We start from the raw sequence: 26,628 nt of genomic DNA on the forward strand, positions 1-26,628 counted from the left end.
TCATTTGTTTATTTTTTAAATTTTCTAACGGAGTCTTTTATTGGCCTGGAACTAATTGAGGCTAATCTGAATGGCCATGATCCCCAAGGATCTTCCTGTCTCTACCTCCCCAATTCTGGGATTATAAGCACATGGCCCCATCAGAGGGGCAGAAGATGGGAGTGAGTTTAAGACCCACAGCCAAACCTGATGAAGAGAGAGAGTCTAAATTGGAAGTCCTAACCCCACAAAAGAGGGTGTTGAAAGATTATAGGGGTCATAGCGGGTGAAGGCTGCCAGGAGAACATAGCCAAAAGAACCCTCTACGCAGGGCTTATATGGGCTCACAGAAACTGAAGAGGCAAGCGTGAGGCCTACATGGGTCTGCACCAAGTCCTCTGCATATGTCTTATAGCTGGTAGTTGGTGTTTCCCTGGGACACTTAGCAGTGGAGCAGGTGTTTGTTACCAGCCCTTAGGACATTTTTTTTCTCCTATTGGGTTGCTTTGTCTTCCTGCATCTTGTTTTGTCCTGTTTGGCTGTCAATCTCTTAGAGGCCTGCTCTTTTCTGAAAAGGAAACAAAGATGGGTGGATCTGAGAGACTAGGGCATTGGAGGGAGCTGGTAGGAGTAGAAGGAAGGGAATGAAAACTGTGGTCAGGATGTATAATATGAGAGCAGAATCTATTTTCAGTAAAATCCAAGTAATTTTTTAAAATACATGCCACCATTCCTGACTCTTATTTATATATGTTAAAAAATGTAAGTTATAGTGATTGGATTTAGGGAGCCATGCTTTGAATATGAGCACTTTATGGATTGAACTTCCTTATACTTCCATCCATAGAGTTTTGAACTGATCCTGCTGTACAGGACCTTTGCTCTGCAGTGTACTCAGGGGCATCTCTGACCCTAAGACATTGTATTCACCTTCTCTTTATCTTTCAGTTCTGAAATGAAGACAGTCAACTTCACAGAGGTAAGAGAGTTTGTTTTCCAAGGTTTCTCCAATTTCCAAGAATACCAACTCATGCTATTTATTGTCTTCCTTGCCCTATACATCCTGACTCTGGCTGGCAATGTCATCATTGTGACCATTATCCGTATTGACCACCACCTTCACACCCCCATGTATTTCTTCTTAAGTGTTCTCTCCACTTCAGAGACTTTCTATTCCCTGGTCATCATCCCACGAATGCTTGCTAGCCTTGTGGGTCTGAGCCAAACCATCTCCCTGGAGGGATGTGGGACACAGCTCTTCTTTTTCCTTGGATTTGGAATCAACAACTGTCTCCTGCTAGCAGCCATGGGTTATGATCGCTATGTGGCCATCTGCAACCCACTTCGTTATAGCATCATCATGAATTGGAGAGTGTGTGCCATTCTGGCATCTTCAGTCTGTGCCACAGGGTTCTTTCTCTCACTAGTTCAGGTGATGTCCATTTTCAGGCTGCCCTTCTGCCACTCACTGATTGAACATTTCTTCTGTGATGTCCGACCTGTTTTGAATCTGGCCTGTGCAGTGCCAGTCATCAATGACATCTTGACATTAGCTCTTACCCTCCTGGTAATCACAGCACCTGCCACTTTCCTGTTCATCTCCTATGTTCTCATTATTTCCACCATTCTCAAGATTGCCTCAGCTGATGGCTGGAAGAAAACTTTCGCCACCTGTGCCTCCCACCTCACTGTGGTAGTGATCCACTATGGTTGTGCCTCTATTGTCTACTTCAAGCCCAAGTCAGAGAACACCAGAGACCAGGACCAGCTGATCTCAGTGACTTACACTGTTATAACACCTCTACTAAACCCTGTTGTGTACAGTCTGAGAAATAAAGAAGTCCAGGATGCTCTGCGGAAAGTATTGGGTAGGAAATCCCTGTCATAGTTGCTAATTTATGCCCTAATAATTTCATCTTTTTCATATGGAACACGATAGGTAAAGTGATAAAGCCAGGATCTCCTGTGATTAGAAGTCTCATGTGTCATAGCGAGGGCCAAGGCCAGGACTAAAGAAGAGCTATGAGGCAGCCTCTAACAATTGTGTTACATTTCCTTACCCTCTTTGTTAACATAATAAAAACACAGGTCATTTGCAAGACCTGTGCACAGACAGCCATTGGCCCTACTCCAGAAGATAATTACAAGGTCAAAGTGTGATCTTATGTTCATTTTGAGCTTAAATTTAAAGGGATCTATCTATTTCTTGCTGAATTATAAACAACACATTAAACATTACTCAATGGAATATTCTCTTAATATAAATTAGATGCTTGAGAAAGTGGTGAGTTGGAAGGATAAATATAGACATCTAACTGCCTTGTGTTTTAATAAGATAAACAATGTGAAACTGAAGAGATCTTTTAAGAAATGAATTTGGAATGAGCTAAAACTTTCCAGACAAACTATCTTCTAGCAGCCACACATAGAACTCCAAAGGAATTCCACAATTACTATGTGCAACAGGTAGAACTCCTAATGTAGGGGGAATCAGGAGAGGCAGTGGAGAAAAAAGGGGACATTAAATGGAAAACCATTCTAATCAGTATAGGTAGCCATGGGAGTCTAGCCATTCCATCTGAATGCAAACGACTTGGTCTATTCTATGCTTCTTATTGATGAGAAGTCAGATATTGGAGAGAGGTTTTGGGGGCTAATAATAAAGCATCCTTCATAGAAAAGTAATTGTTTTAAGCCTCAGAAAGGACGAGGGGGCTCTTAAGGGAGACGATTGCTGAGAATTCTCTGAAATTGGCAAAGAAGGAAAGGTTAGGAAGAAATCTCCGGAGAACTTCCTGAGAGTTGAGTCAAGGTGTGAGATGCCATGGTGAGGGGGGCTAGAGGGGCAGAAGAAATTTAGCAAAAGTCTTCTAATGGAGCCTCCTTCTTCTTTTTGTTAGCCAAGTTATCAGGGCAAGGAAAAGGAATTTGGTGGAAATTCCAGCCAGGACAGCTCCTTTGTGAAATAATTCTTTTACTGCTGAAAAACTGAGCAATGTAAATAGTAAGGAATTCTGACATGAAGACTCCCATAATATTCAGTTAAACTGAGTTATAAATGAAACGATAGACTATTTACTCTTCCTTACCTCAAAAAAATGAAAAAAAGAGAACAATGGGGGTAAATTTTAGATTCAATTTGTGAGAAGACATAAATGGATGAATAAAACTTAGGAATTGGAGGGCATAATTATTGAACAAATCAAAGTGTTTTATTATATTAAGAAATTAAGTTCAGTAACTACAAAAAACACATGAGTATACATCATTCTCTTTGTAAAATGTTGTCAAAATACAGAAATATCAAATAAAATATATGCATGTGATACACCATGTATGCAGGGAAATAAATCTAAGAAAGTTCCCCCTTTCTGTCTGCCTTTTCATTCAGAATTTCTAGCACTCCCGATGGAGGGAAAATTACTTAGATTTTTTATGTAAGCCCAGTCAGTCAAAGATGAGTAATCTAGGCTGAGTAAAGAATAAATTTGAGGCACTGCTCTTTGCTTTCCTTCTAATTTTGCTCACAGTGCCGTGTAGAGAATCCAGTTCTGGGCAACATTCCCTAGGCTGGAGGGAAAGAAACCTCATCCATGCTCATGTCTACCTCCACTTGTTAGAGTCCAGGAAGATACACGACCCACAGTCACGCTCAGTGTCAAGCATTGAGAGGACTTTGGTAGTTCTGTGTTCTTTCATCAGTGTGATTCATGTCTTGCTTGTGGACAGCCTGGGTTCGTTCTATGTCTGCCATTTCTTCATCACCCTGTTATCATCTTAGATTATTCAGCTGTATTTGTGGTTCTGTGATGTAGTGAACTAATGTCAACTTGGCATCCTCAAACCATTCACCTAACACCTCACTTACCTACCTCTCCCTGCCAGGATTCAAGCCTTCCTGAGAGGCTTCTCTGGAATGTGAGGAACATTCACAGTCCCCTGCTGCACTGACTCCTTTCTGTCCTTGAGGGCATCAAGGTTTAGGTGGGGCAGGACCAAGAGTCTGCCTCCCTCAGTGTCCCACTGGCTGCAATGCTGTCTTTTCCAAAGGTTGTATGTCTTTATGTTATTCAAACAGAAAACCCCAAATTTTTTTCAGTTACATACTTGATGGGTGATGTCACTCTGAATGCTGTGAATGTGTTGCTCTAATCAGTTGATAAATACAATGCTGATTGGCCAGTATCCAGGCAGGAAGTATAGGTGGGATAAGCAGACAAGGAGAATTCTGGGAAGAGGAAGGCTGAGTGAGGAGATACCACCCTGCTGTCCAGGGAGCAGTACGTAATGGCACACATGTAAAGCCACAGAACACATGGCAATATATAGATTAACAGAAATGAGCTGAGTTTAAGTGTAAGATCTAGTGAGTAGTAAGCCTTAGCTAATGGCCGAGCAGTTGTGATTACTTTACAAAATGCAGTGGGACTATGGGTGAAAAATTTGTCCTGATGGCAGGCCAGACAGGACAAAGGAAATCTTCCAGCTACACATACTCACATATGTTTTTCACACATAGAGTATTTTAGTGCTCAGATTTTGATATTCCAAACCACTTCTCCAAACTACTAGGGGACTTCCCCTCTAGAAAAGTCTGTTAAACTTAAAGCCTCTTTTAGTTTTCAATAAAAATGTTTCAGTTATAAGTTTTTAAAAGTCCTTTTGAAATGCAGTTGACTTCCCCTATGGCTTATTCTGGTTCTTCCCCAGGACAAATAACACCTCCTAGAACAATGTAGAATAACAATAACAATTGGAAAAAGAGGAGAAGCATTAGATTACTGCCCACAAGATTTCTACCCAGAGTTTGTTTCTTTGGAAATTCAGAAATCATTTACTTCTCATTTGGAACCTTCAGGAAAAAAGCTCCTGTCATAATCTTATTGCCCTTGAATAGAAAATTCCATTGAAAAAGTATAGCTCTCCAATAGTACACAAGTTTCCATCAGAATGGAGTTCAAATCTCTCTTACTGGAGGTTAATCCTGTCTGCCAGCCAGCTCTCCATCTGATATGTAGGGTGAGGTTTTCCATCTAGTTAGAAAGATGGCCTTTTCCTGTTTCTGCACAGGTCTACCTCCAATGACCGATACATCTATTGGGTTGACAGAGATTTATTTTCTTGCTAAAAAAGAAAAAGTAGTAAGAAAAGACTTAAAATACAGGGCTCCAAATCAGTGAGTACCAAAAAGAAAACAAGAAAAGATACAAGTGTGAGGTGGGGAACTGTAAGGACCAAGTGGGAAATGGGAATGGGAGGGAGAATGGAGAAAGCAGGGATTATGGTGATAACAATGTATATTTTTACATATTTGAGTTTGTCAGTCAAAGCTAGAAAAAGAGCACTCTGTCTATCCATGCTCACATTCCTGAAACTGTGCTTTTATCTGGTTTCCAAGCATCATCCAAGCACATGGAGGGCCTGATGCATTTTTAGGACTTTTAAAAAGATGGCTGTCTTTTCAGAATTGTTGATTAGACCTGCACATTAGGATAGGCCTTATTTCTTGAAGAAGGGAGTTAGTCTAGAAACACCTAATGTACAGTAGACATGGTGGTCACCCGCTCCTTGCTTCCTTGCTTCTTTTCTGAAGGGGCAAGTTAAGCTCACAGTTAAGCTCCTCTCCTCCTGCTATCTCAAGTAGATCCTCTTTTTATCCAGAAAAATATATATATAATTATCTAAATACTTCTTTTTTCCCTTTTAAAAAAAATATATCTTGATTACAATTTCCCCTCCCTTCACTCCTCCCAGTTCCTCTCCACTTCCCCTTCCATCTGGATCTTTCTCCTTTCTGTCTCTCATTAGGACAGAACAGGCTTCTAAGAGGTAACAACCAAATGCAATAAATAAAATATATTAAGATAAAATAATAAACCCTTATATCAAAGTTGGACAAGGCAGACCAACAGAAGGAAAAGAGCCCCAAGTGGTCACAAGAATCAGAGACCCACTCATTAATACTTTCAGAGGTCACAAAAAATACTAAACTGAAAGCTATAATACATGTGCAGAAGACCTGGGATAGGCCCATGCTTGCCCTGGGCTTTTTGCTTCAGTCTCTGTGAGTTCATGTGAGGTTTGCTCAGTTGATTTAGACGACCTTGTTCTCCTCATGTTCTCTCTCCCCACTGGGTCTTATGCTCTTTTTGTCTTCTCTTCCCTGGGGTTCCCTGAGCCCTGAAAGGAGGGCAAAGTTCTAAGTTCTCACTCTGCATAATGGCCATGTTAAACTCAGCCTTACCACAGTTGATTTCCTTATTGGTAGTAATTCCTATTTGCCTTTAAATACTGGCATTTCCTGGGATTCAGCCTTTTTCTTTTCATGATAACGTTTAGAGTGACAAATCATACTTTTTTCCATTACAAACTGGAACAACTTATGTTGTGGCAATCTTTGTATAGTCATAAAACTTCAATTCTATCACATTTCTGTATTCATTCAATTGGTCAACAGCATTTACACTCATAACTTTTAAAATTTCAATTATACACTGTCATTATTCTTCTTTGGGATTTTGGTTGTTATTCATATCATTTCATACAAATTTTAAAAGCAACATGTTCAACTTACTCAGAACATGAATCATACAAACTAAATTCTGATGGCAATTTATTGAGAGTCCATTGCATTGACAAATAAATTTACAGGAGTTTGACCTAATCATTTTGATTCTTTGTTATTATTAAAAATTATTTTCCACTGATTTAAGGTCCCTGTTGAATCAAAATTTTTCACATTTCTTGGAATTATGTTCACTGTGATAGTTTTACACTGTAATCTGTGCTGCATCCTGTGTTAATTTTACATAAGGCATGCAGTGTAGATGAAGAATAATTTTTGTTCATAGATGCTCAATTGCTTTGAGCCAACTGTTGTTGAAAGATTTTTCATGGTACTGTGCTTGCACCTTTGTGATATGTCAATCAAGCAGCAGGCGGAGGATCAACTCCTGTGCCGTCTGTATTGCTACAGTGGCCTGGGGTCTCGTTTCAACCAATTCCTCTCTCTGTGAACTAAACAAGACCTGCTAAGTGACGTGATTTCCCTCACTTTTCTATCCCTTCTCCAAACACTCTGGCTGGCCCAAGGCCTGTGGTTTTTAAATCCACATTTTGTAATAAGCTCTTTCATGTCTACAAAAGTCTCACTGAGATGGGAATTCCATCAAATCTACAAATCAATCTGAAAAAGCAATTTCAAGTAATGTTGTAAGTCTTCTGATCATAAAGACAATATTTATGTTCAATTACATAGTTTTATCTAACTTTTCAGCACATACTTAGACACGTTTTGTTAACTGTATACTTAGGTAATTCATTTTCCTTGAAGAAAGTATAAATGGTTTTCTTTTGTATGTCTGTTGTGACTGTTGTTGTATTAGAACCCCTCTGTATAGTTCTGGATGGTCTTGGATTCACTATGTATCTTGCAATCATGATCTTTCTGCCTCAGTATCCCAAATGCAGATGTTACAGCCTCCGCATCTGGCTAATACTGCATTTAAAATTTTTATTTCATCATGCTTATTACTGATCTGCCAAAACTGAATTTATTTTTGTGTTTTGATAGTATATGCTATAGTTTTGCTTAATTTAGTCACACCAGGAGTTTGCTGTATCTTATTTCTGCAGATATGCTGAGACTTTTTAAAAATACAGATAAACATATGTAAAAATAGAGATGGTGTTTTTCTCCCTTTCTCATCTATATTTTTTGTTTTGTTTTATTGTGTTATTCAAAGGGCTAGAATTTCTGCAACAATGTTAAATATCTACAATGGTAGCTATAGTTTTTTTAAAAAAATATGATCTTTATCAAGCTGAGGTAATTACCATATATTCTTAGCTTGTGTCAAGTTTTTCTTATAAATGAGTGGTGGGTTTTGTTAAATGATTTTCTACATTCACTTACATAATCATAAGGTTTCTTATTTAAAATGCTAATGCGATGAATACCAATGCTTGATGTTTAAAAATTGATCTAACTTTGTTTTCCTGGAATAAATCCAGGATGGTCTATAATTCTTTTTATGCACTGTTGGATTTGTAATAATTTTTCTATTATTTTGCTGATATTCTGATGAAAATACTTTTTCTCTAAGCCACAGGCAGAATTTTCTGATGAATTAGTTTGTCTTTCAAATTGCTAGAATTATGAACATAAAGTTATTCAAACTATTTTCGTATTATCCTTTAATAGCTGAAGGAGATATTTCTTCCTTGTTTATGGTACTTTTGATTTGTGTCCTTTCTAATTTATTTTTGTCAATTACATGCTTATCAATTATATCTTATACTTATCAGTTTAATTGATTATTTTTCAAGATCTTTCTTAAATGCTTTTTCTATTAATTTATTTCTTTTTTTCCCAGGTTTTTTGTTGTTTTTTTGTTTTTGTTTTTTGTTTTGTTTTTGTCTTTGTTTTGCTTCTGTTCCTATCTTTGTTATTTTCTCCTTTTTCCAGTTGGAACCTGCTTTCCTTCTTTATACCTTCTTGGAGTTGCAACTCATTTCCTTGATTTGTTTCCTGCTAAAATACTCATTTCAATATTGTAAATGCCTTTCTGAACCACTGTTTTATGTATTATCACATATTGTAGCATGCTGGATTTTTTTTATTCCTTTTGTTGTTGTTGTTGTTGTTGTTGCTGTTGTTGTTGTTGTTGTTGTTGTTGTTACATGATCTTAAAAGGTCTTGTTAATAAAAATAAACCTGGAGACAGTTATTGGGGTGAATGCTGAAAGATCAGAGAGACAGAAAAGGCCACAGCTAACCTCACCTTGCCAATTTCTTAGCCAATCCTGTTTCCTCAAACTGGAAGCCTCTGAGTCCTCATCCAAATTGATCTCAGCTGAACTGCTGCTAAAAGCCTAAAAGCTTAACCAGCTCTAGTTCCTGGCCCTCATGTCTTATATACCTTTCTGCTTCCTGCCATCCCTTCCTGGGATTAAAGGCATGTTTCCAGTTGGGCTTTGAACTCACAAAGAGCTGGATGTATCTCTGCCTCCAGAATGCTTGGATTAAAGGTGAGTGTGCCACCATTTTCTGACCTCTATGTCTATCTAGTTGCTGTTCTGTTCTCTGACACCAGGTAAGTTTATTAAGGTTCACAATAAATATTGGGGAACACAATATCACCACATTTTGTATTTAAGTTTTTTCCATGGGACTTTTTAAAGAAGTGTGTTGCTTGACTACCATGTTGTTTAGATATTTTCCCTGTGGAGTTTCTGATATTGATAGACAGATACTTTTTCTGTCATGTTAGGAAACACTGACTACTGTGTAAATGCGTTATTTTAGCTGATAGTCACCTGGTTTTCTTGTCCTTCTTCTGTGAGCTATGGTTCCAGTGATACTTTAACTTCTGAGGAATTTTCTCTTATTTTGGTCTGCTTGTCCCCTCTGGCATTGTCAGGACTCCCCCTGTAGTCTCCTTGTTTACTCTTTTTCTTTTCCAACCAATATCTTGCATAACAGCCAGTTATCTCTTAAAAATGAAAATCATATCACACCTCTCTCCCAGTTAAACTTATCTAATGCAGTCCCACTTTACATAAGATAAAGTCTACTTCCCTCATGATGGCCCATGTGATGGTTGGTCTTTTCAACTGATATTTTTCATTTAATATTTGGCAATATCATAATGCATATACAATATCTTGATCACATCAATTCTGTACCCTATGTTTTCCCCATCCCACCACTGTTGAACCCCTTCTTCCCAACAAATACCCTTCCTTTTTCATGTCTTTCTTTTCAAGTGGCATGCTGTGTTGAGCTAGAGCTGCTTGCATAAGCGTGTACAGACTAGAACATGGGCCACTTCTCAGCAGCTATGCCACTGTAGAAAATGATTCCCCCAATCTACCTCAAGACCCAGCTATACCACTCTTGGGCATATACCCAAGGAATGCTCAATCATACCACAAGGACACATGCTCAACTGTGTTCATAGAAGCATTATTCATAATAGCCAGAACCTGGAAATAATCTATATGCCCCTCAACCAAACAATGGATAAAGAAAATGTGACACATATACACAATGAAGTACTACTCAACAGTATAGAACAATGACATAATGAAATTTGCAGGCAAATGGATGGAACTAGAAAATATCATCTTGAGTGTGGTAACCCAGACTCAGAAGGACAAACATGGTATGTACTCACTCATAAGTGGATGCTAGATGTAAAGCAAAGGATAAACAGACTACAACCCACAACCTCAGAGAAGCTAGTTAACAAGGATATTCCTAAGAGCGATGCATGGATTTCCCTGGGAAGGGGAACAGATGAGATCTCCATGAGCAAACTGGGTGTGGGGGCACAATGGAGGGTAGGAGTTGGGGGATGGGAACATAATGAAACAAAATCGTCGAGCTGGAACAGGGACAGTATGAGAGGGCAAGGAAAAAGATACCATGATAGAGGGAGACATGGAAGCAGGGAGAAATAGGGTGCTAGGGAAGTTCCCAGGAATCCACAAGGATGACCCCACCTTAGAATGCCAGCAATAGTGGAAAGGTTACCTGAACTGGCATACTCCAGTAATCAGATTGGTGAATACCCTAACTGTCATTATAGAGCCTCCATCCAGTAATTGATGGAAGGAGACACAGAGATCCACAGCCAAGAACCAGGCCAAGCTCTAGGAGTCCAGTAAAAGAAAGAGAAGAGGGATTCTATGAGCAAGGGGCATCAAGATCATGATAGGGAAATGTACAGAGACAACCAATCCAAACTAGAGGGAACTCATGAAATGTGTGTGGACCAACAGCTGTGGAGCCTCCATGAGATTGGACTAGGCCCTCTACATAAACAAGACAGTTGCTTAGCTTGACCTGCTTGCCCCCCTCCCCGGCAATGGGATCAGGATCTGTCCCTGGTGCATGAGCTGGCTTTTTGGAGCCCAATGCCTATGGTGGGACACCTTACACAGTCTTGTTTCAAGGGGAGGAGCTTGTACCTGCCTCAACTGAATGTACCAGGCTCTGCTGACTCCCCATGGGAGGCCTTACCTTGGAGGTAATTGGAATGGAGGTTAGGTTGCAGGGGAAGGCTTGGGATGGCAGGAAGAAGGAGGAGAGGGGCATCTGAGGTTGGTATATAAAATGAACAGAAATTTCTTAATGATGTAAGAATAAGAAAAATTAAAAAGTAAAAAAAAAAAATGAAAATGAAAATGATTCCCCTTCTTCTCCCAGCAACCATCAAATGCCAGTAGTTCTTCTGGGAGGGGTAGGGCCCTAGGCTCCTCCTCCATCCCTGCTGGAGTGTTAACTGGCTCATCCTTGTGTAAGTATTGTATATGGTAACTATAGCTCCTGGGATTCATCAGTGCAACAACCTTGGCATGTTTAAAACATAGCTTTTCACACCTCTCCTCTCCATCCTCCAGCTTTTACATTGTTTCCAGCCTCCTCTTCCACAAGGTTTCCTAAGTCTTTCAGGGGTGATACAACAGGGATCCAGTTTGGAAATAAGCATCATTTATTCCCAGCATATTGACAAGTTACGAGTTTCTGCATTGCCCACTGCAAAAAGAAGTTTTTCTCAGCAAGGCTGAAGGAGGTAATTATCTATTTCCCTTGGGAACTTTTGGGCCTGAGTTTGGTTCCCAACACTGTATCACTGAGAGTAGTGGTATATGACTGAACTCTCAGCATGTTCATGAGATAGAGGCAAGAGGACCAGAAGTTTAAGATAATATTATACTATATAGTAGGTTCAAAGGCAGCCTGGGATGTAGAATGTCATTTCAGAAGGAAAAAAAGAAGTAGTTTGTGGCTGAACATTGGGGAACTTCAGTACTGAGATACTGAGGAAAAGAAGAGGGACAAAAAACACCAGGAGGAGGCAAGAGAAACAAGAAAGCATCTTTCCTGATGATGTGTGAGAAGAGCTTTCCAGAGGAAAAACTTGATCAACTTCGTCCAATGGTAATGATGGTGAATTAGAACTGATCATTTAATTTAGAACTACAAGGCTAAGTTTAGTCACTTGGGTAAAATATGTATTGACACAGTTAAAGCTATTCAGGAGTGGAGAAGTTTACTCAAGATAGCTCCGTGAATAAGAGCTCTGTGTAAGCTCGGGGCCACGAGTTGGATCTCAGCACCTACTCAAAAGGTCAGTCACAGGTGCAGGCTGACAAAACCTTGGGGTTTGTAGGGAGGACTAAAGACAGAAGGATCAGTGGGCCTTGCTGGCTGTCAGTCCAAATTGAAGTTCAGTAAGAGACCCTAGTTCAAAAAGTAGTAAAGTAGAGAGTGATAGAGCAACAAAACTCCCCAAATATATGTGTTCATCCATATACAACACACACACACACACACACACACACACACACACACACACACATACACACACACACACCCCATATCACACACCACACATACACACACATACATTACACACCACACACACATTACACATCACACACACACACACACACCATTTCACACATTACACATCATACCCACACACACATCATATACACAATACTTCTAAAAAATGAATAGGGGTGATAAACTGAAGACACCAAACTCCTTCATATAGTTTTTCTGTAAAAAGAAACAAATCAATTATCCTATAACTGAAGAAGAATGTGGGTCAAGGATGATTGATTTTGCTAAGTTTTACTAGAGAATTTATAGCAAATGTATGCATGTCTTTCTAAACTGGTCTAGTTTGTCTCCTCTTTGCTCTGACAAAACACTGGCCCAAAGTAAATGGGTGGGGTGCATTTCAGCTTACAGGCTACAGTCCACACCATTAAGCAAAGCCAAGGCAGGAACTTAAAGCAGAAACTGTAGAGGATGTTGCTACAGGCTGGCTGCACTTGGCTTGTTCAGCTACTTTTCCTGTGCTGCCCAAGCTCACCTAGCAGGGATGGTACCACCAACAGTGGGAAATTTTCTTGATTGCTAGTTAAAGTCATTGCAACTGAGGATGCCCTTTCTCAGTCTTCTGGCCTTTTTGGTGACCCCAATCCTTCCATGTGGTGCCAAACCTCTGCTTCTCTTCTGGACCCCTACAATCCTGGAATTCCCACTACAACTGAGGCTGCACCTTCACTAATAGTGTCTCCTGGACTTTCTTGAGAGAGGCTCTCACCCTACCACATAGAGGAAGCAAGACAGTAAGAAGCATTCTTCAATGGGTTCTGTTTGAAGTTCCTGCCTCAGTTTTGCTTAATATCAGATTACAGCCTGTAAGATGAAATGATTCCTTTCCTTTCCCAAGTTGCTTTCCGTCAGTGTTTTATCCTAGTGACAGAGAAGCAAACTAGAACAGAAATTTGTACCCTCGTGCCCACACACTGGTCTGATGGAGGCAATTACTCAATTGAGATTCTGTCTTCTCAAGTGTGTCAAGGTGACAACAAGAACTAACCATAACATAAATGAACCTGATATAATATAAATTGAAGACTCAAAAGACACAAGGATGACTGAGGGGTTGTGATGGGTAACCATGTGGTAGATGGCTCCACTAGAAAAATATAGAGGGATCACTCATAGGGTTAAGTACAGAAGGCTTAATATTGGAGCAGAGATTCATACATACATGAGGTACATATGATTATGAGAATACACAGATCTCTTTTGATTGCTTTGAATTCTTAACAAAATAAAAAAAATAAATAAATGTCTACTGAAGAAGGCAAGAGAATGAAAGGCAAGAAATACAGCCCAGTTGCCCAGCAACATCAATAACCTACTTAATGTTAAATGTCATGAATTTTAATTAAGACCAGTTATTAACTAAGGGTTTTTTTTTTTTTTTTGCCAGTTAAGTTCAGCTACATGGCTGCTCTATGCAAGAATAAAATTTGATTTAACAAAGGTTGGTATTGTGATTGGTAAACAGGGGCACAGAAATCAAAGGTAAGTGCAAGGCAAGCTTGAGAATGAGAGCCTACTGGATTTAAACAGGGAAGGAGAAAAAGTCAGGGCAGGAGAGATTCTGAAAGTGACAAAAAGCAGACCCAGATATAGAATGAAGGACACGGCGAGGCGAGCTGTCACTTAGGTGACGGTGCCATAGGCAATGATCAGGGAAGAGAAGACATGACAGAACAGGTCAATATATGGGACTAGCCAGACATGGTGACTCAGATCTATAGCCTCAGTACTCAAAAGGCAGAGGCTGAAGGATTGCTGCAAGTTCAAGGCCAGCCTTGGAATACAGAGTGAATGAGACCTCATCTCATAAAAACTGAACCAACTGAAACCCGTAAGAGTAAAAAATATGCACTTTCTGCATAAAAAAATCTTCAAACCCTACTCAGACTTACAATAGTAGATAAGTACTTTTAAATCTTGCTTTGAAGAAAACTTCATTTTTTTGCCATTTGAGATGATGAGTGTCCTTAAATTCCTGGGAGTACAATGGGAAACTAATGAAAAGAAATTCTAAGGAAGAATAATGTGAGGAACATCTAATATACAGAAACATAAGGTAGTAAAAGTATGAGTAATATTTACTTTTCCATATATGACATTGAGATCCAAAAAAAGTTATATCAATTTGGTTTTAAGGAGTTCAGTTAACTTTGTTGCTCATAACCAATTAAATTTTAGATAAATCAAATATTAAAGAATAAAAAGTAGAGAAGGCAGCATGTGTGGCTTTAAAAACTAATCTTGGAGTTAGGAGGGCCCTGTTAAGCACTAATCAAAATGTAAAAGAAATAAAGTCTGATGTCAAGAGATAAATACAATACTGACAAATTTTCAAATCCATAAACCCAGTAAAGATGACAAATGGAAGAAAAATATTTGCAACATGTATAATAAAGGACATTTTTTCTTATCATAGAACTCTTCTAAGAAAAGGACAAATAACACACAGTATGAAACATGAGCAAGATATGCAAATGGACATTTATAATAAACGAAGCACAGAAGCAAATAAGCACATAAAACGATACTCAGTACATTCACAAAGTCATCAAAATTCAAAAAAGAAATATATCACCTTTGCTTATCAGTATGGCAAAATTTTAAAGACATAGTGATGTACAAGATTAATGGAAAAATGCATGAGAAACTTCCTCAGCGTTGCTGAATGTGTAAGTAGATACATCCTATTCTGGTTTCTGTTTGGTGGTATGTATTATATTTAATATACAAATCACTGGCCATGGAATTTTGATTTCAGCAGTGTATCTTATAGGTACATACTCCAAGAAGTGGACAGTTACAAAAAAGCAGTGATTCTTTCTTATGATCTTCATAGTTAGGGTAAGTCAGGTCAAGTGTGATATTGTTGAAGCTATGATAGAAAAATTTTCAAATTAGTACAACAAACCTTATGGCAGTGATTTGTAAAGACATCAAGAGTACATTGCTTTAGGAAAAATGCAAGTAACTCGACAGTGGATAAAATGCAGTGTATTTGAATGACAAAAGAAAGGTCACATAGAGACACATGTTCATACATACAGTATAAACACAGAACGTTTCCAAATGGCGTTCAGTAAAATATGTTTTTCATGTGAAAGGGACTAGCAATTTAGAAATAAGTTGATAACATGGAAAGGGAGAGCATGATGACACACTCTGAGGCATTATTTTGAAGTTGGTACTCCCAGTATATGATCTCAGGATATTTAAAATATTTTTGGTAATTTCATCTATATATGATTTCTTTAACAAACCCACCATCTATTCCCTCTCCTGTAACTCTTCCTATACTCACCAACTTCATGTAATCTTTAAAAAATAAAAAAAACAACCCTGCTGTGACTAGTATGAGCATGGGTGTAGAGATGTTCACTCCAGCATGGGCAGCCTTTTCCTTAAGAAAACTGACTTTCTCTCCTCCAAATAGCTATAAACTGCCCATAGCTCCTTTGCTGAGGGTAAGATTTAATGATCCCCTCCCCCATCCATGCTGCAATTATGGATGGCTTGATTCTGTAGGCCTTATGCATGCAGCCAACATCTGTTATGGGTTCTTGTATACCTCTGCCCTATAATGCTCAGAACACACCATTTCACAGCAGTCCCCTATTAACTCCAGATCCTGTTACCCCATTCTGCAATGACAGAGCCTAGAGGGAGAGAGTATAATATGCATACATATATCCATACATACCCATTTAGGACAGATAACTTTAATCTCTTATTCTCTGCAAATTGATGAGTTGTGGGTCTCAATGTTAATCACCATCTAATAAGCTTTTCTGGTGAGGGTAGAGAACTGCAGTTATCTCTCTGTATGAAGAGAACTATTTAAGGGACTGGAGAGATGTCTCAGAGATTAAGAGCCCCTGCTACCCTTACCATGGACTTGGTTCAGTTCCCAACACCCACATAGCATCTCATAATGTCCTGCTGTTCAAGTTCCAGAGGACCAAAGCTGCTTTCTTCTCCTTCTTCTTCTTCTTCTTCTTCTTCTTCTTCTTCTTCTTCTTCTTCTTCTTCTTCTTCTTCTTCTTCTTCTTCTTCTTCCTTCTTCCTTCTCCTCCTCCTCCTCCTCCTCCTCCTCCTCCTCCTCCTCCTTCTTTTTCTTTTGGTTTTTTGAGACAGGGTTTCTCTGTGTAGTTTTGGAGCCTTTCCTGGATCTCGTTCTGTAGACCAGGCCAGGATAGCCTTGAACACACAGAGATCTGCCTGGCTCTGCCTCCTGAGTGCTGGATTAAAGATGTGCATCACCACTACCCAGTAGGGTCTTTCTTTTTTTTTGACCAAAGCCTTCTCATGGCCTCCTTGGGCATGCCTTCTGGTCTTCTTGGTTTCTGCATGCTCATGGTGCAGATAATGCATACAGAAAAACACATACACATACAAAATAAATAAATCTTTTTAAAGATAAGTATTAATATGTAGTTTAATGCTGCAGAATTTTTGCAGAATAATAGTAGCAGTTCTCTCTCATGATCTATGACCTACCCAGCTACCAGTTCTTGGCCCAGGAAGCAGTGTCAGGAATGAGGTCAAAGCTGTGGAATTTAGAAATCAAAAAGCAATTAGTTATTCTCATAATATTCACATAACTATTGTAGCAATCACATCTTCTGCCAAACTGGTTCTTACTGTACCTTTCAGGGTTATATCTAGGTAAGACTTTACTTTTCTTCCCAGCAGTGTTCTGTATAGCACATTCAGGCACTATGAAAGCTGGCCAGCAGGAATGAAGTTTCCAGGTCATTATCAGCTTAATTTCTCCATGTCCTGTGACTCAAGTCTACATTATCTTTAGTAAAGGAGACTTACTACCGAGTATTGAAAAGTAACCAAGAACAATTTCAATGTCCTATATAAATTTGGTCCATGAGACCCTACTGGTCAACAAATTGAGAAGAGATAACCTACATTTGGTAATGGGCTCTTTGTTTGATAGCCTATGGGATCTGGGAGAGACATAATTCCCTCACATATGGTAAAGGTAACTCCATTTAAACTTAAGTATGTATTTTAGGAGGCTTCTAAATACCGGGTTGTCATATGGATTTTCCAAGTCTTTAGTATTAGTTATCAATCATTGTACTCCTTTGTTTACCACTCTAATTGGTGGCATGAACCTGGGAGAGCAGGGCCTGAAAATGAGGTGAACTAAAGTCTCATGCAGTAGTCACCTTTATTCGGGGCATCAATTCATACTCAGAGGGTTAAGAATAATCACACGAGTCAGGTGCTCAATCACAAGAACAAGCCACATGTGAGAAAAACATAGAGGCATATGAATAACAATAGCTGAAGTAAATTCACTCCTATCCACTACACCTGGGAAGGGATGAAAGCACATTCCAAGAAGAACCCATGTTACGGAGGAACAGAGGTTACAAGACTTGTTTCCTTGAAGTTCCCTCACAAGGTCTCAGAAATCTCTTCACATTGCTTCATTCATGTACCACTTTCCCACACACCCTACTTCACCCGCCCTCCTATCCTCTTCCCTATTTAGCACTTCCTGGCCCTTTATTTTAGTTCCCCACTTGATAACACCTATGTTCCACTATCCCACCTCCCTTGGAATCTCACTACCATGTAGCCATTTTCCAGCTTCTTGACTTCTACAAGTACCCTAATTTAAACACACATCTTTCTGTGTGTGTGAACTCTATTTTTATTTTTACATCCTGACCACAGTTTCCCCTCTCTCCTCTCCTCCCAGTGCTTCCCATCCACCTCTGCTATGCTCCCCCATCTACTCCTCCTCATTACTATTCAGAAAACAGCAGGCCTCCCATGGATATCAACCAAACCCGGCATATCAAGTTGCAGTAAGACTGGGCACCTCCCCTTGTATTAAGGTTGGACAAGGCAACCCAGTATGAGAAATAGGGTCCCAAAAGCCAGCAAAGGAGTCAGAGACAACCCCTGCTTCTACTTACTGTCATGAGTCCCACCAGAAGACCAAGCTATACAACTGTAACATATATTACAGAGGGCCTAGATTAGTTCTATGCTGGCTTCCTGGTTCAGTCTCTATGAGCCCCTATGAGCCCAGGTTAGTTGACTCTGTGGGTTTTCTTGTGGTGTCCTTGACCCCTCTGTCTCCTATAATCCTTCCTCCCCCACTTCCACTGGATTCCCTGAGCTCTGCCTAGTGTTTTTGTCTGTGGGTCTACATCTGTTTCCATCAATTGCTAGATGAAGCCTCCCTGATGACAGCTGGGTTAGGCTCCAATCTATGAGTATAGCAGAATATCAATAGGCGTCTTTACATTGACTTTTTTTTTGCCAGTCATGTTTGGTTCTATCCTAGGTCTCTGGGCTATACAACCTCTGAGTCCTGGGGCTCCAAGCTGTTTAAATAGATGTATCTTAAGATATACGTATTAACACACACTCCAAAGCAAAGGTTGTTTATTTGTTGTTATTTTGTTTCATTTCTTTTTTTTTTTTATGGAAAGAGCCTTAAAGTGATTATATAATAATGGCAATGAGGGCACCTGGCATCCATATCTTGGTTGCTGATTATGATGCAAAAGATGCTAGATTTCCTTGTAGGAAGGGCTTAATAAAGGGCCAGAGCAGGAAATGTACATAAAGAAGCTAGACCTCATCATGGTGTGGAATATAAACAAGCATACACAGACAATGAGGACAGATTGGAAGAAAGTCTAAGGTAAGTTGTAGCCATTCTCACTAGATAATTCTGTGGTGATTTGAATATCAATGTGAATAAGTGTTAGTAATATCCAATGTTGTTTAAAATAGCTAGTGTCATGACATCTCATGTGCAAACCCAGGAAAGAATTAGTGGACTAGAAATCACCAAGGAAACAAAACACCAGGGAGAAAAATTAATAGGAAATAGAATATAATCCCAACATACCACACTACAAATTACACATAGGAAAATTATGCACTGATTTTTAAAAATACATAATGTGAACATATATCATGGTTATACAAAATAATGTTTGCCTTATTAAGAAATACCCACTAAGGAGTTTAGGAGTAAGGGACACAGTGACTTCAACATACTCTTAAGTGAATTGAAAAAAACATATGTATATATATATATATATATATATATATATATATATATATATATAGAGAGAGAGAGAGAGAGAGAGAGAGAGAGATACATAGATAGATAGATAGATAGATAGATAGATAGATAGATAGATAGATAGACAGATGGTTATGATGATGGTGATGAAGATAGGTAAGAGTTGGGAAGGGAGGATGACAATACAGCAAATACAAAACACTTCACATAATTGAGATATCTGGGTGGAAGATTATTTAAGTGGTTTTGTTCTACTCTATCTAGACTCCATTTCAAAGTTTCAAATTGTAACTGTAAGATATTTTCTCCACCCAAACCTCAAAAAAATATATAAAAAGATATTTGCACAGGAAAGGGCTAAATCAGAAAGGCTGGGTTGCCTAACCCCTGAACATTCCCAGTGGAGGTTTATCCTCAGACTTTGGATAGTTCCTAAGAAATTAGCTATATATGAGCCATCGGATTTTTTTTTTTTTTTGGTTTGTTTTGTTTTATGTTTGTTCATAGATGCTAGAATCCTGGAAGCAATTGATATCTGTCTAATCAGCTAATTCATGCTAATGCCATTGCTTTATGACAAAGAATATCTGGTTTCCCTCTGGTGTGGCATCTAGATGTTGCCAGTCAATAATAGGATTCCTGAGACCAAAGTCTAGGGTTCCCATGTGAGCAGCATTTTGTAGGTGTTATCATGCATCGTTGGGAAGATCGAGCATGCCACGTGAACCCACTAGGAAAGGTCACCTGGAAGCTCAGGTCAAGTTCTCCTAAACTGCCTGTGAACCACTTTTAACTGATTTAATTCTGTGTCCTTGTTTTACTGTCAGCCATAGAGATGACTCTTCTAGCTGGCTGAAGACATTCCTAAAACCCCAGTCAATGGATAGGCTAGATGGTTTACTGGATAAAGACACAGTCTGCTGCCAAGCCTGATGAACACACATGCCACGGCACATATCCAACCACTCCAAATAAATAAATAATGTAAGACAAATTAAGTGGAATCAGACAAAGTATTTAAGCAAATGAAGAACCTGTACCAACATATTCAAAAATGTTTCTTAATTTAGTGCAGTTCCAAAAGCCTAATTCTAAAATTTGTGTTAAAAGCCACAATTCAGCCAGGAAGAATAAAATAAGATCATCTCCTTGATAAAATTTATGATGAAATTATAGCTGTTAAGACTCTGGAATTTTAGTAAAGGGGTGAAATTACTAGTATAACAATATAAAGTGCTTGAACTGACCCATGCTCACATAGATTTTTTTTTTTAAATGTGTTAGAGAAGTGAAGATGTAGAGATGTATGGGAAGGGATCACTCTTCAGGAAAAGGGACCAGGTTAATTAATCGCCTGTTTAAAACAAATCTGAATATCCATCTTCTACCATATATAATAATTAACACTGGATACACTTAGTTATAAAAATATATAATACTAACATGCATCATAATGAATTAAAAGGGAATATTCTGATATAAAAGAAGGCTACTTTTCTCATAGATGATAAAAAAAAAGTACAAAATATATCACACAAGAATATGATTGGCTATGTTTGTCCAATAAAATGCACCAAAGAAAACATGAAAAGGCATGGGAGGCAATGGGAAGAGGGGATCAGGAAGCTGCAGTTGGGATGTAAAATTAATGATAAATTTAATTTAAAAAGTTTTTTTAAAAGAAAATGAAAAGGCACAAAGTAGGAGCAAATACTTGGGATAAATAATTAGGACAGGAATTAAAATACTTGAAACATTGCCATTTCTGGAAACAATCCTAGTGTTGGGTTTTTAAAAAGGCATTGAAACTTATAAACCACAGTTCCGTTTCAGAAATTAAGATATGACTGAATTTTTAAGAAACTCAAGTCTTAATGAACCATACATAATATATTTTGACTATTTTATCCAAACTATATGTGATAAACAATAACCTATTATTTAAGCATTCATACATGTGTAACAATGGCATAAAATGCATACAATCAAAATGAACATATTACATAAACCCCTGGAGCATTGAGGGGTTCTGGAAGAAGAAGGGAGACAGGGAAAAACATGGAAGTGCAGATCTCTAATTGAGCTAAGGGACAGGTTCCCAAATGTTCATTCTATTGCCGTGTTCTCCATCTTACATATTTTAAATTCAGTGCTCTGTAAGTACCATTATTACATTAAAATTATAAATTATAAATAAAACAAACCAAAAGAAAAACCAAGGGCAGAAGCCAAGCCTACTAGTGGACATGTACACCTACAGACAAATCCCTGCTGGTACCTTCTTGTCCGCTGAACCCAAGTTTTGTTCAATTTTGAAAACTATTTATGAACTTTTATTTGCCTTTTGATATAGGACATTAACTGGATGCTAGCTCCATTTTGTTCTCTGTGTCTCTGTCTCTGTCTCTCTGTCTCTGTGTCTCTGTGTCTGTCTCTCTGTCTCTGTCTCCAATACTTCATTTTCATTTATCTCTGAGCATATTACAATAAGAGCAAATTCCAGTAACATTTTTTGTATTTGCCATGCCCTTTTAATTTTATAATCTCCTACTTTTAAAAGGTTACTGCAAATTCAGTGGATAGAGAAGACTATGAAAAACAAAAGGGGGGTTGGGGATTTAGCTCAGTGGTAGAGCACTTGCCTTGCCAGCACAAGGCCCTGGGTCCGATCCTCAGCTCAAAAAGAAAAAAAAAAAGACAAAAGGGAAAAATACTGCATATGGGGAAAAAATTCAGTTTTACTATGAATTAAGACAATTATTGATTGATTTTGTAAAATGTGGAAGGGTTAACTCAGAGGAGAAGCAGTATGGTCCAATAAGGAGACATATGCTAGAAAAAAATTCAGAGTAAAATTCCCTCTAGGGAAAAACGGGACTTGTACTTGGGGCAAGGAAGCCAGGTTGATAGGGCCCCAAGCTGTGCTTATGAGGCCCAATGTGTTTATGCTGGCCCTGGGGGTAATGTCCTGCCCAAGTTATTTTGATATTCTGTTTATATGGCCTCCCACTGAAGATCGTGTTATCATTTTTATCTCTAAAATTTTGATTCCCACAAGATAAGGAAGGAAGGAAGGAAGGAAGGAAGGAAGGGAGGGAGGGAGGGAGGGAGGGAGGGAGGGAGGGAGGAAGGAAGGAAGGAAGGAAGGAAGGAAGGAAGGAAGGAAGGAAGGAAGGAAGGACTAGAAAGAGGGAAGGAAGAAGGAAGGGAAGAAGGACTGACTATTTTCATTTAAACAGAGAAAAAGACAAAGAAAACATCTTCCAGCATGAAGCAGGGTTCTTGTCTTTATGAGAATTGCAGTTTCCTGGAATCTAAGACTCTCATCTAGAGCTCACTGGGGATTTGTAACCATGGTTTTCCAAGGCTCAACTAGATAAAAGTGGAATATTTATTTAAACAACATAAAACCTGACTAATAAGTCACATTTGTATCTACTTGCAGTGAAAGCTACCTCAAAGTTCAAAAAGCAAAATGCTAGAGTCTAGTCAATGCACCCTCCACATAACGAGGTCCCCTGGTATCTGACACTCCCCTGTCCCAAGGTGACTCTCAGGGAAGAGCACCCCAAATCCCTGGGAGTTGCTCCTTGGAGAACCTTTCTTGGGAATCAAAATCTTATTCTCCAGATGGAAGGAGCATCTTACACCCAAAGAGCCCCACCTCCATGCATTTCATTCGGCCTCCATCCTGGGACTGACTCTAAGGCATGTGGACTAGCCACACTCAAGATGACTTCTTTCATGACTCGGATTTATGAATGTTTGTGATCCATGGCCACATCTCTGCTTCTACATCTATTATTCTAATGAGACACGGACTCACAGGGAGAAAAGTAAGTGAAATTTGAGGAATGACATGGGTGGTTAAAACAATGTCATATGAAAAATAAATTACACACTTAAGTTTTCGTGTAAAAGGGTTCTTATGTACTTAGTGGAGAAGGACAGAATACTGGTTTTTCCTTCTTTACTTTTTCATGTATTACACTAAAAGATCTCCCATTCTGTTTCATTGCAATAAACCAGAACTTCTCAGGATTAAGAATTAATCTTAGTTTTAAAAAAAATGTGACTCTGTGTTCCATCTTGTGTTTCAATGATTCGTATTCCAAAAACACATGGTTTATAAAGCTGCATAAAGCATGTTTACAGTGACTTGCCATGCTACACCCATCAAGGTCAAAGAACGTTCCCTACCAAGAAATGGCCTGTGTCATCTAACATAAAATTTGTTTTGTTTGCAGTCTTACCTGGCTTCTTTCTGTATCATGCTTACAGAAGCTGACCCAACAATGCATTGATTTGTTACTTAAAAAAATATTTTTACAGTTTTCCTTTATGAAAAATGGCTTATTTGTGAAAAATGAATAAAACTTTTTAAAAGCTTTAAAGAATACTATCTTTGAAATTTGTCCAATGGTAAATAATTTTGTAGTGTGGTCCATTTGCTTTAATTCCAACAAAGTGTACTTTGGGGAAAAAGATATCCTTCTATTACTGAATTAATTATTTTATAACTAACCTCTCATAATTATATGTTGGTTAGTAATATAGATGGTAGAGGCTACTAAAAAAGGTGTACTACCAGCATATTTTCTAATTACATGTTGATAATGAGGTGCTTCTAGCCAGTGTTCTAATGGCATAACATCAATTTAAAATGTAACCCAATTATTTATTTTCTTGTTGCTGCCAGGGCATAGACACAAGGGAAAAATGAGACAGAGGTTAAAACACTATGTGTTCTGTTCCTTGAAGAAAATGTCACTGTAGCACCCTGGCTTTCTGCTTCCTAGTGGGCAATTTCTGTGGTGGAACAATGATTTGCTATGATTCTTCCAGGAGACATTCATGTCCTGCATTGCACTGGCCACACAGTGCTTTCAAAGAGTGGGAATGCATGGTCCCTGTCTAGCTGTCATGGGAACAGTTGCATGATGCAGTTTTCTGTGGTGGAAGAAACAATCAAAAGGAGTCATAAGACATGAGTTTGAGTCTTAGATCAATCCTTTGATGTCTATGTGTATGTGGGCAATTACCTAAACAAAACAGAGGTGATGATCTCAAGTTCCTCATCTCAAAAGAACCAGCAATCTTGTCCTCACACTTCAATGAGATGAAATAATATATATGAGTATCTTTTATGATTTCAGAGGCACAAAAAGATGCTGGTAATATAGAAATAAAAATAATAAAACATTCTTTGCTACCCACATATGCAAAGGACATATAGGTTGGGCTGGGGAGAAGAACAATTTTACAGAGAATGTGGCTTGCTTAGTTTTGAAAAATGAGTGGCATCTAGGGAAAAGAAATATAGAGCAGCTTCAACAGGAACATCAGAGTCAAAGGAGTAAAATGAAAAAGCAGTCTGTAAGTGCAGTCACCAGAGTACCATGCAACCTTAGATGCCCTTGAATGAGTAGGTAGCTACACCATCCAGGACTCCACATGACAGCATATTCAATGTTTTAAAAGTTCTAATTTATATTATAGTTAGCAGCATAATTGTTTGTATACCAACAGTGATATGATGTTATTATCATTGCATCCCCACAAGGGATGTGGAAACTTGTCTTAAGGATGTTAAGCCCTTATCCAAGATACGACAACACATGGCAGAAGAAGTAAATGATTCACAGCATTCAACTGCAAAAGCCATGCAGTTTCTTCATACTGAGAAAACTGGACCACTCCCCCAGGCTCTACTCCTCAAAGTAGAAAAGAAAGGTGTGGTAGATCAACCACAAAAAAATTTCCTGGCCTACCAACATCACCCTTTTGGTATCATTAATCTTTTTTCCTTCTTAGATATCATATATGATATAATGAAGAAACAGAATTACACTTTGGTGCATGAGTTCACTTTCCAGGGTTTCTCTAACTTCCATGAGCACCAGCTCACACTCTTCATTATGTTCCTGGCACTGTACATATTAACCCTGGCAGGTAATGTCATCATTGTGACCATCATCAGTCTTGATCGTCACCTTCACACTCCCATGTACTTCTTCCTCAGCATGCTGTCTGCTTCAGAGACTGTGTACACACTTGTCATTATACCAAGAATGCTGTTCAACCTCATTGGCCTGAGTCAGCCCATTTCCTTGGCAGGTTGTGCCACTCAGATGTTCTTCTTCATCACTTTGGCTATCAACAACTGCTTCTTGCTCACAGCCATGGGATATGACCGCTTTGTGGCTATTTGCAACCCTTTGAGGTACTCAGTCATCATGAACAAGAGGGTGTGCCTCCAGCTGGTGTGGGGAGCCTGTAGCATTGGTCTGATTGTGGCAATGATACAAGTGTCAGCTGTGTTCAGGCTGCCCTTCTGTACTGCCAAGGTCGCTCACTTCTTCTGTGACATCCGGCCTGTGATGAAACTCTCCTGCATTGACACCACTGCCAATGAGATCCTGACTCTGATCATAAGTGTGTTGGTGATCTTGATCCCCATGAGCTTGGTTTTTATCTCCTACATCCTCATCATCTCCACCATCCTCAGGATTGCCTCTGCTGAGGGCAGGAAGAAGGCCTTTGCAACCTGTGCCTCTCATATCACAGTGGTTGTTATCCACTATGGCTGTGCCTCCATTGCCTACCTCAAACCCAAATCAGAGAACACCAGGGATGAAGACCAGCTGATCTCTGTGACCTACACTGTCATCACACCCCTCCTCAACCCTGTGGTATACACCTTAAGGAACAAAGAAGTCAAGGATGCTTTGTACAGGGCCATGGGAAAGAAACTTCCCTGATCGTTTGAACCCATTTCAAATAGGGTCATTGAAAATTCTCTAGGAATTGTCAAGGAAGACATGGAAGCATTTCCATGGAGTTAGCATTCATGATCCCATTAAGCAAATGTAACAGGAGGTGAGAACAAAGGATCCACAAATTCAACCACTTGAGGAAGGGAGACACAAGCAAGCACAGGTCTCACAGGAGAACAGCAATAAAATGTTAATATTGGGAAGTACATCAGCCATCTGGAAAGTCTGATACAGAATGAGATCAGGAGAGCAGCCAGAATTAATGAGGGGAGGCTGCTATAAGGCAGAGATAAAGAGTTTTTAGTATATTCTGTAATGCTCTTGCGGGAGACATAGGTTTCTTTTTACCCATGTAGAACATATAAGTGTAGAGCATAACTGTCCTTTATGGG

The 26,628-nt window shown here is 39.0% G+C and overlaps 2 protein-coding genes across 2 annotated transcripts; both read left to right on the forward strand.

The window, feature by feature from the left end:
• Window positions 1–934: 934 nt before the first annotated feature.
• Window positions 935–1,867, forward strand: LOC118593408 (olfactory receptor 10J1-like). Its single transcript, XM_036202849.1, has one exon. The coding sequence runs from the start codon at window positions 935–937 to the stop codon at window positions 1,865–1,867; it is 933 nt and encodes a 310-aa protein (XP_036058742.1).
• Window positions 1,868–25,078: 23,211 nt separating this feature from the next.
• Window positions 25,079–26,221, forward strand: LOC118593290 (olfactory receptor 10J1-like). Its single transcript, XM_036202657.1, has one exon. It carries the CDS (start codon window positions 25,079–25,081, stop codon window positions 26,219–26,221), a length of 1,143 nt encoding a protein of 380 aa, XP_036058550.1.
• Window positions 26,222–26,628: the final 407 nt, after the last annotated feature.

Source organism: Onychomys torridus, chromosome 11, assembly GCF_903995425.1.
Source record: "Onychomys torridus chromosome 11, mOncTor1.1, whole genome shotgun sequence".
Taxonomy (NCBI): Eukaryota; Metazoa; Chordata; class Mammalia; order Rodentia; family Cricetidae; genus Onychomys; species Onychomys torridus.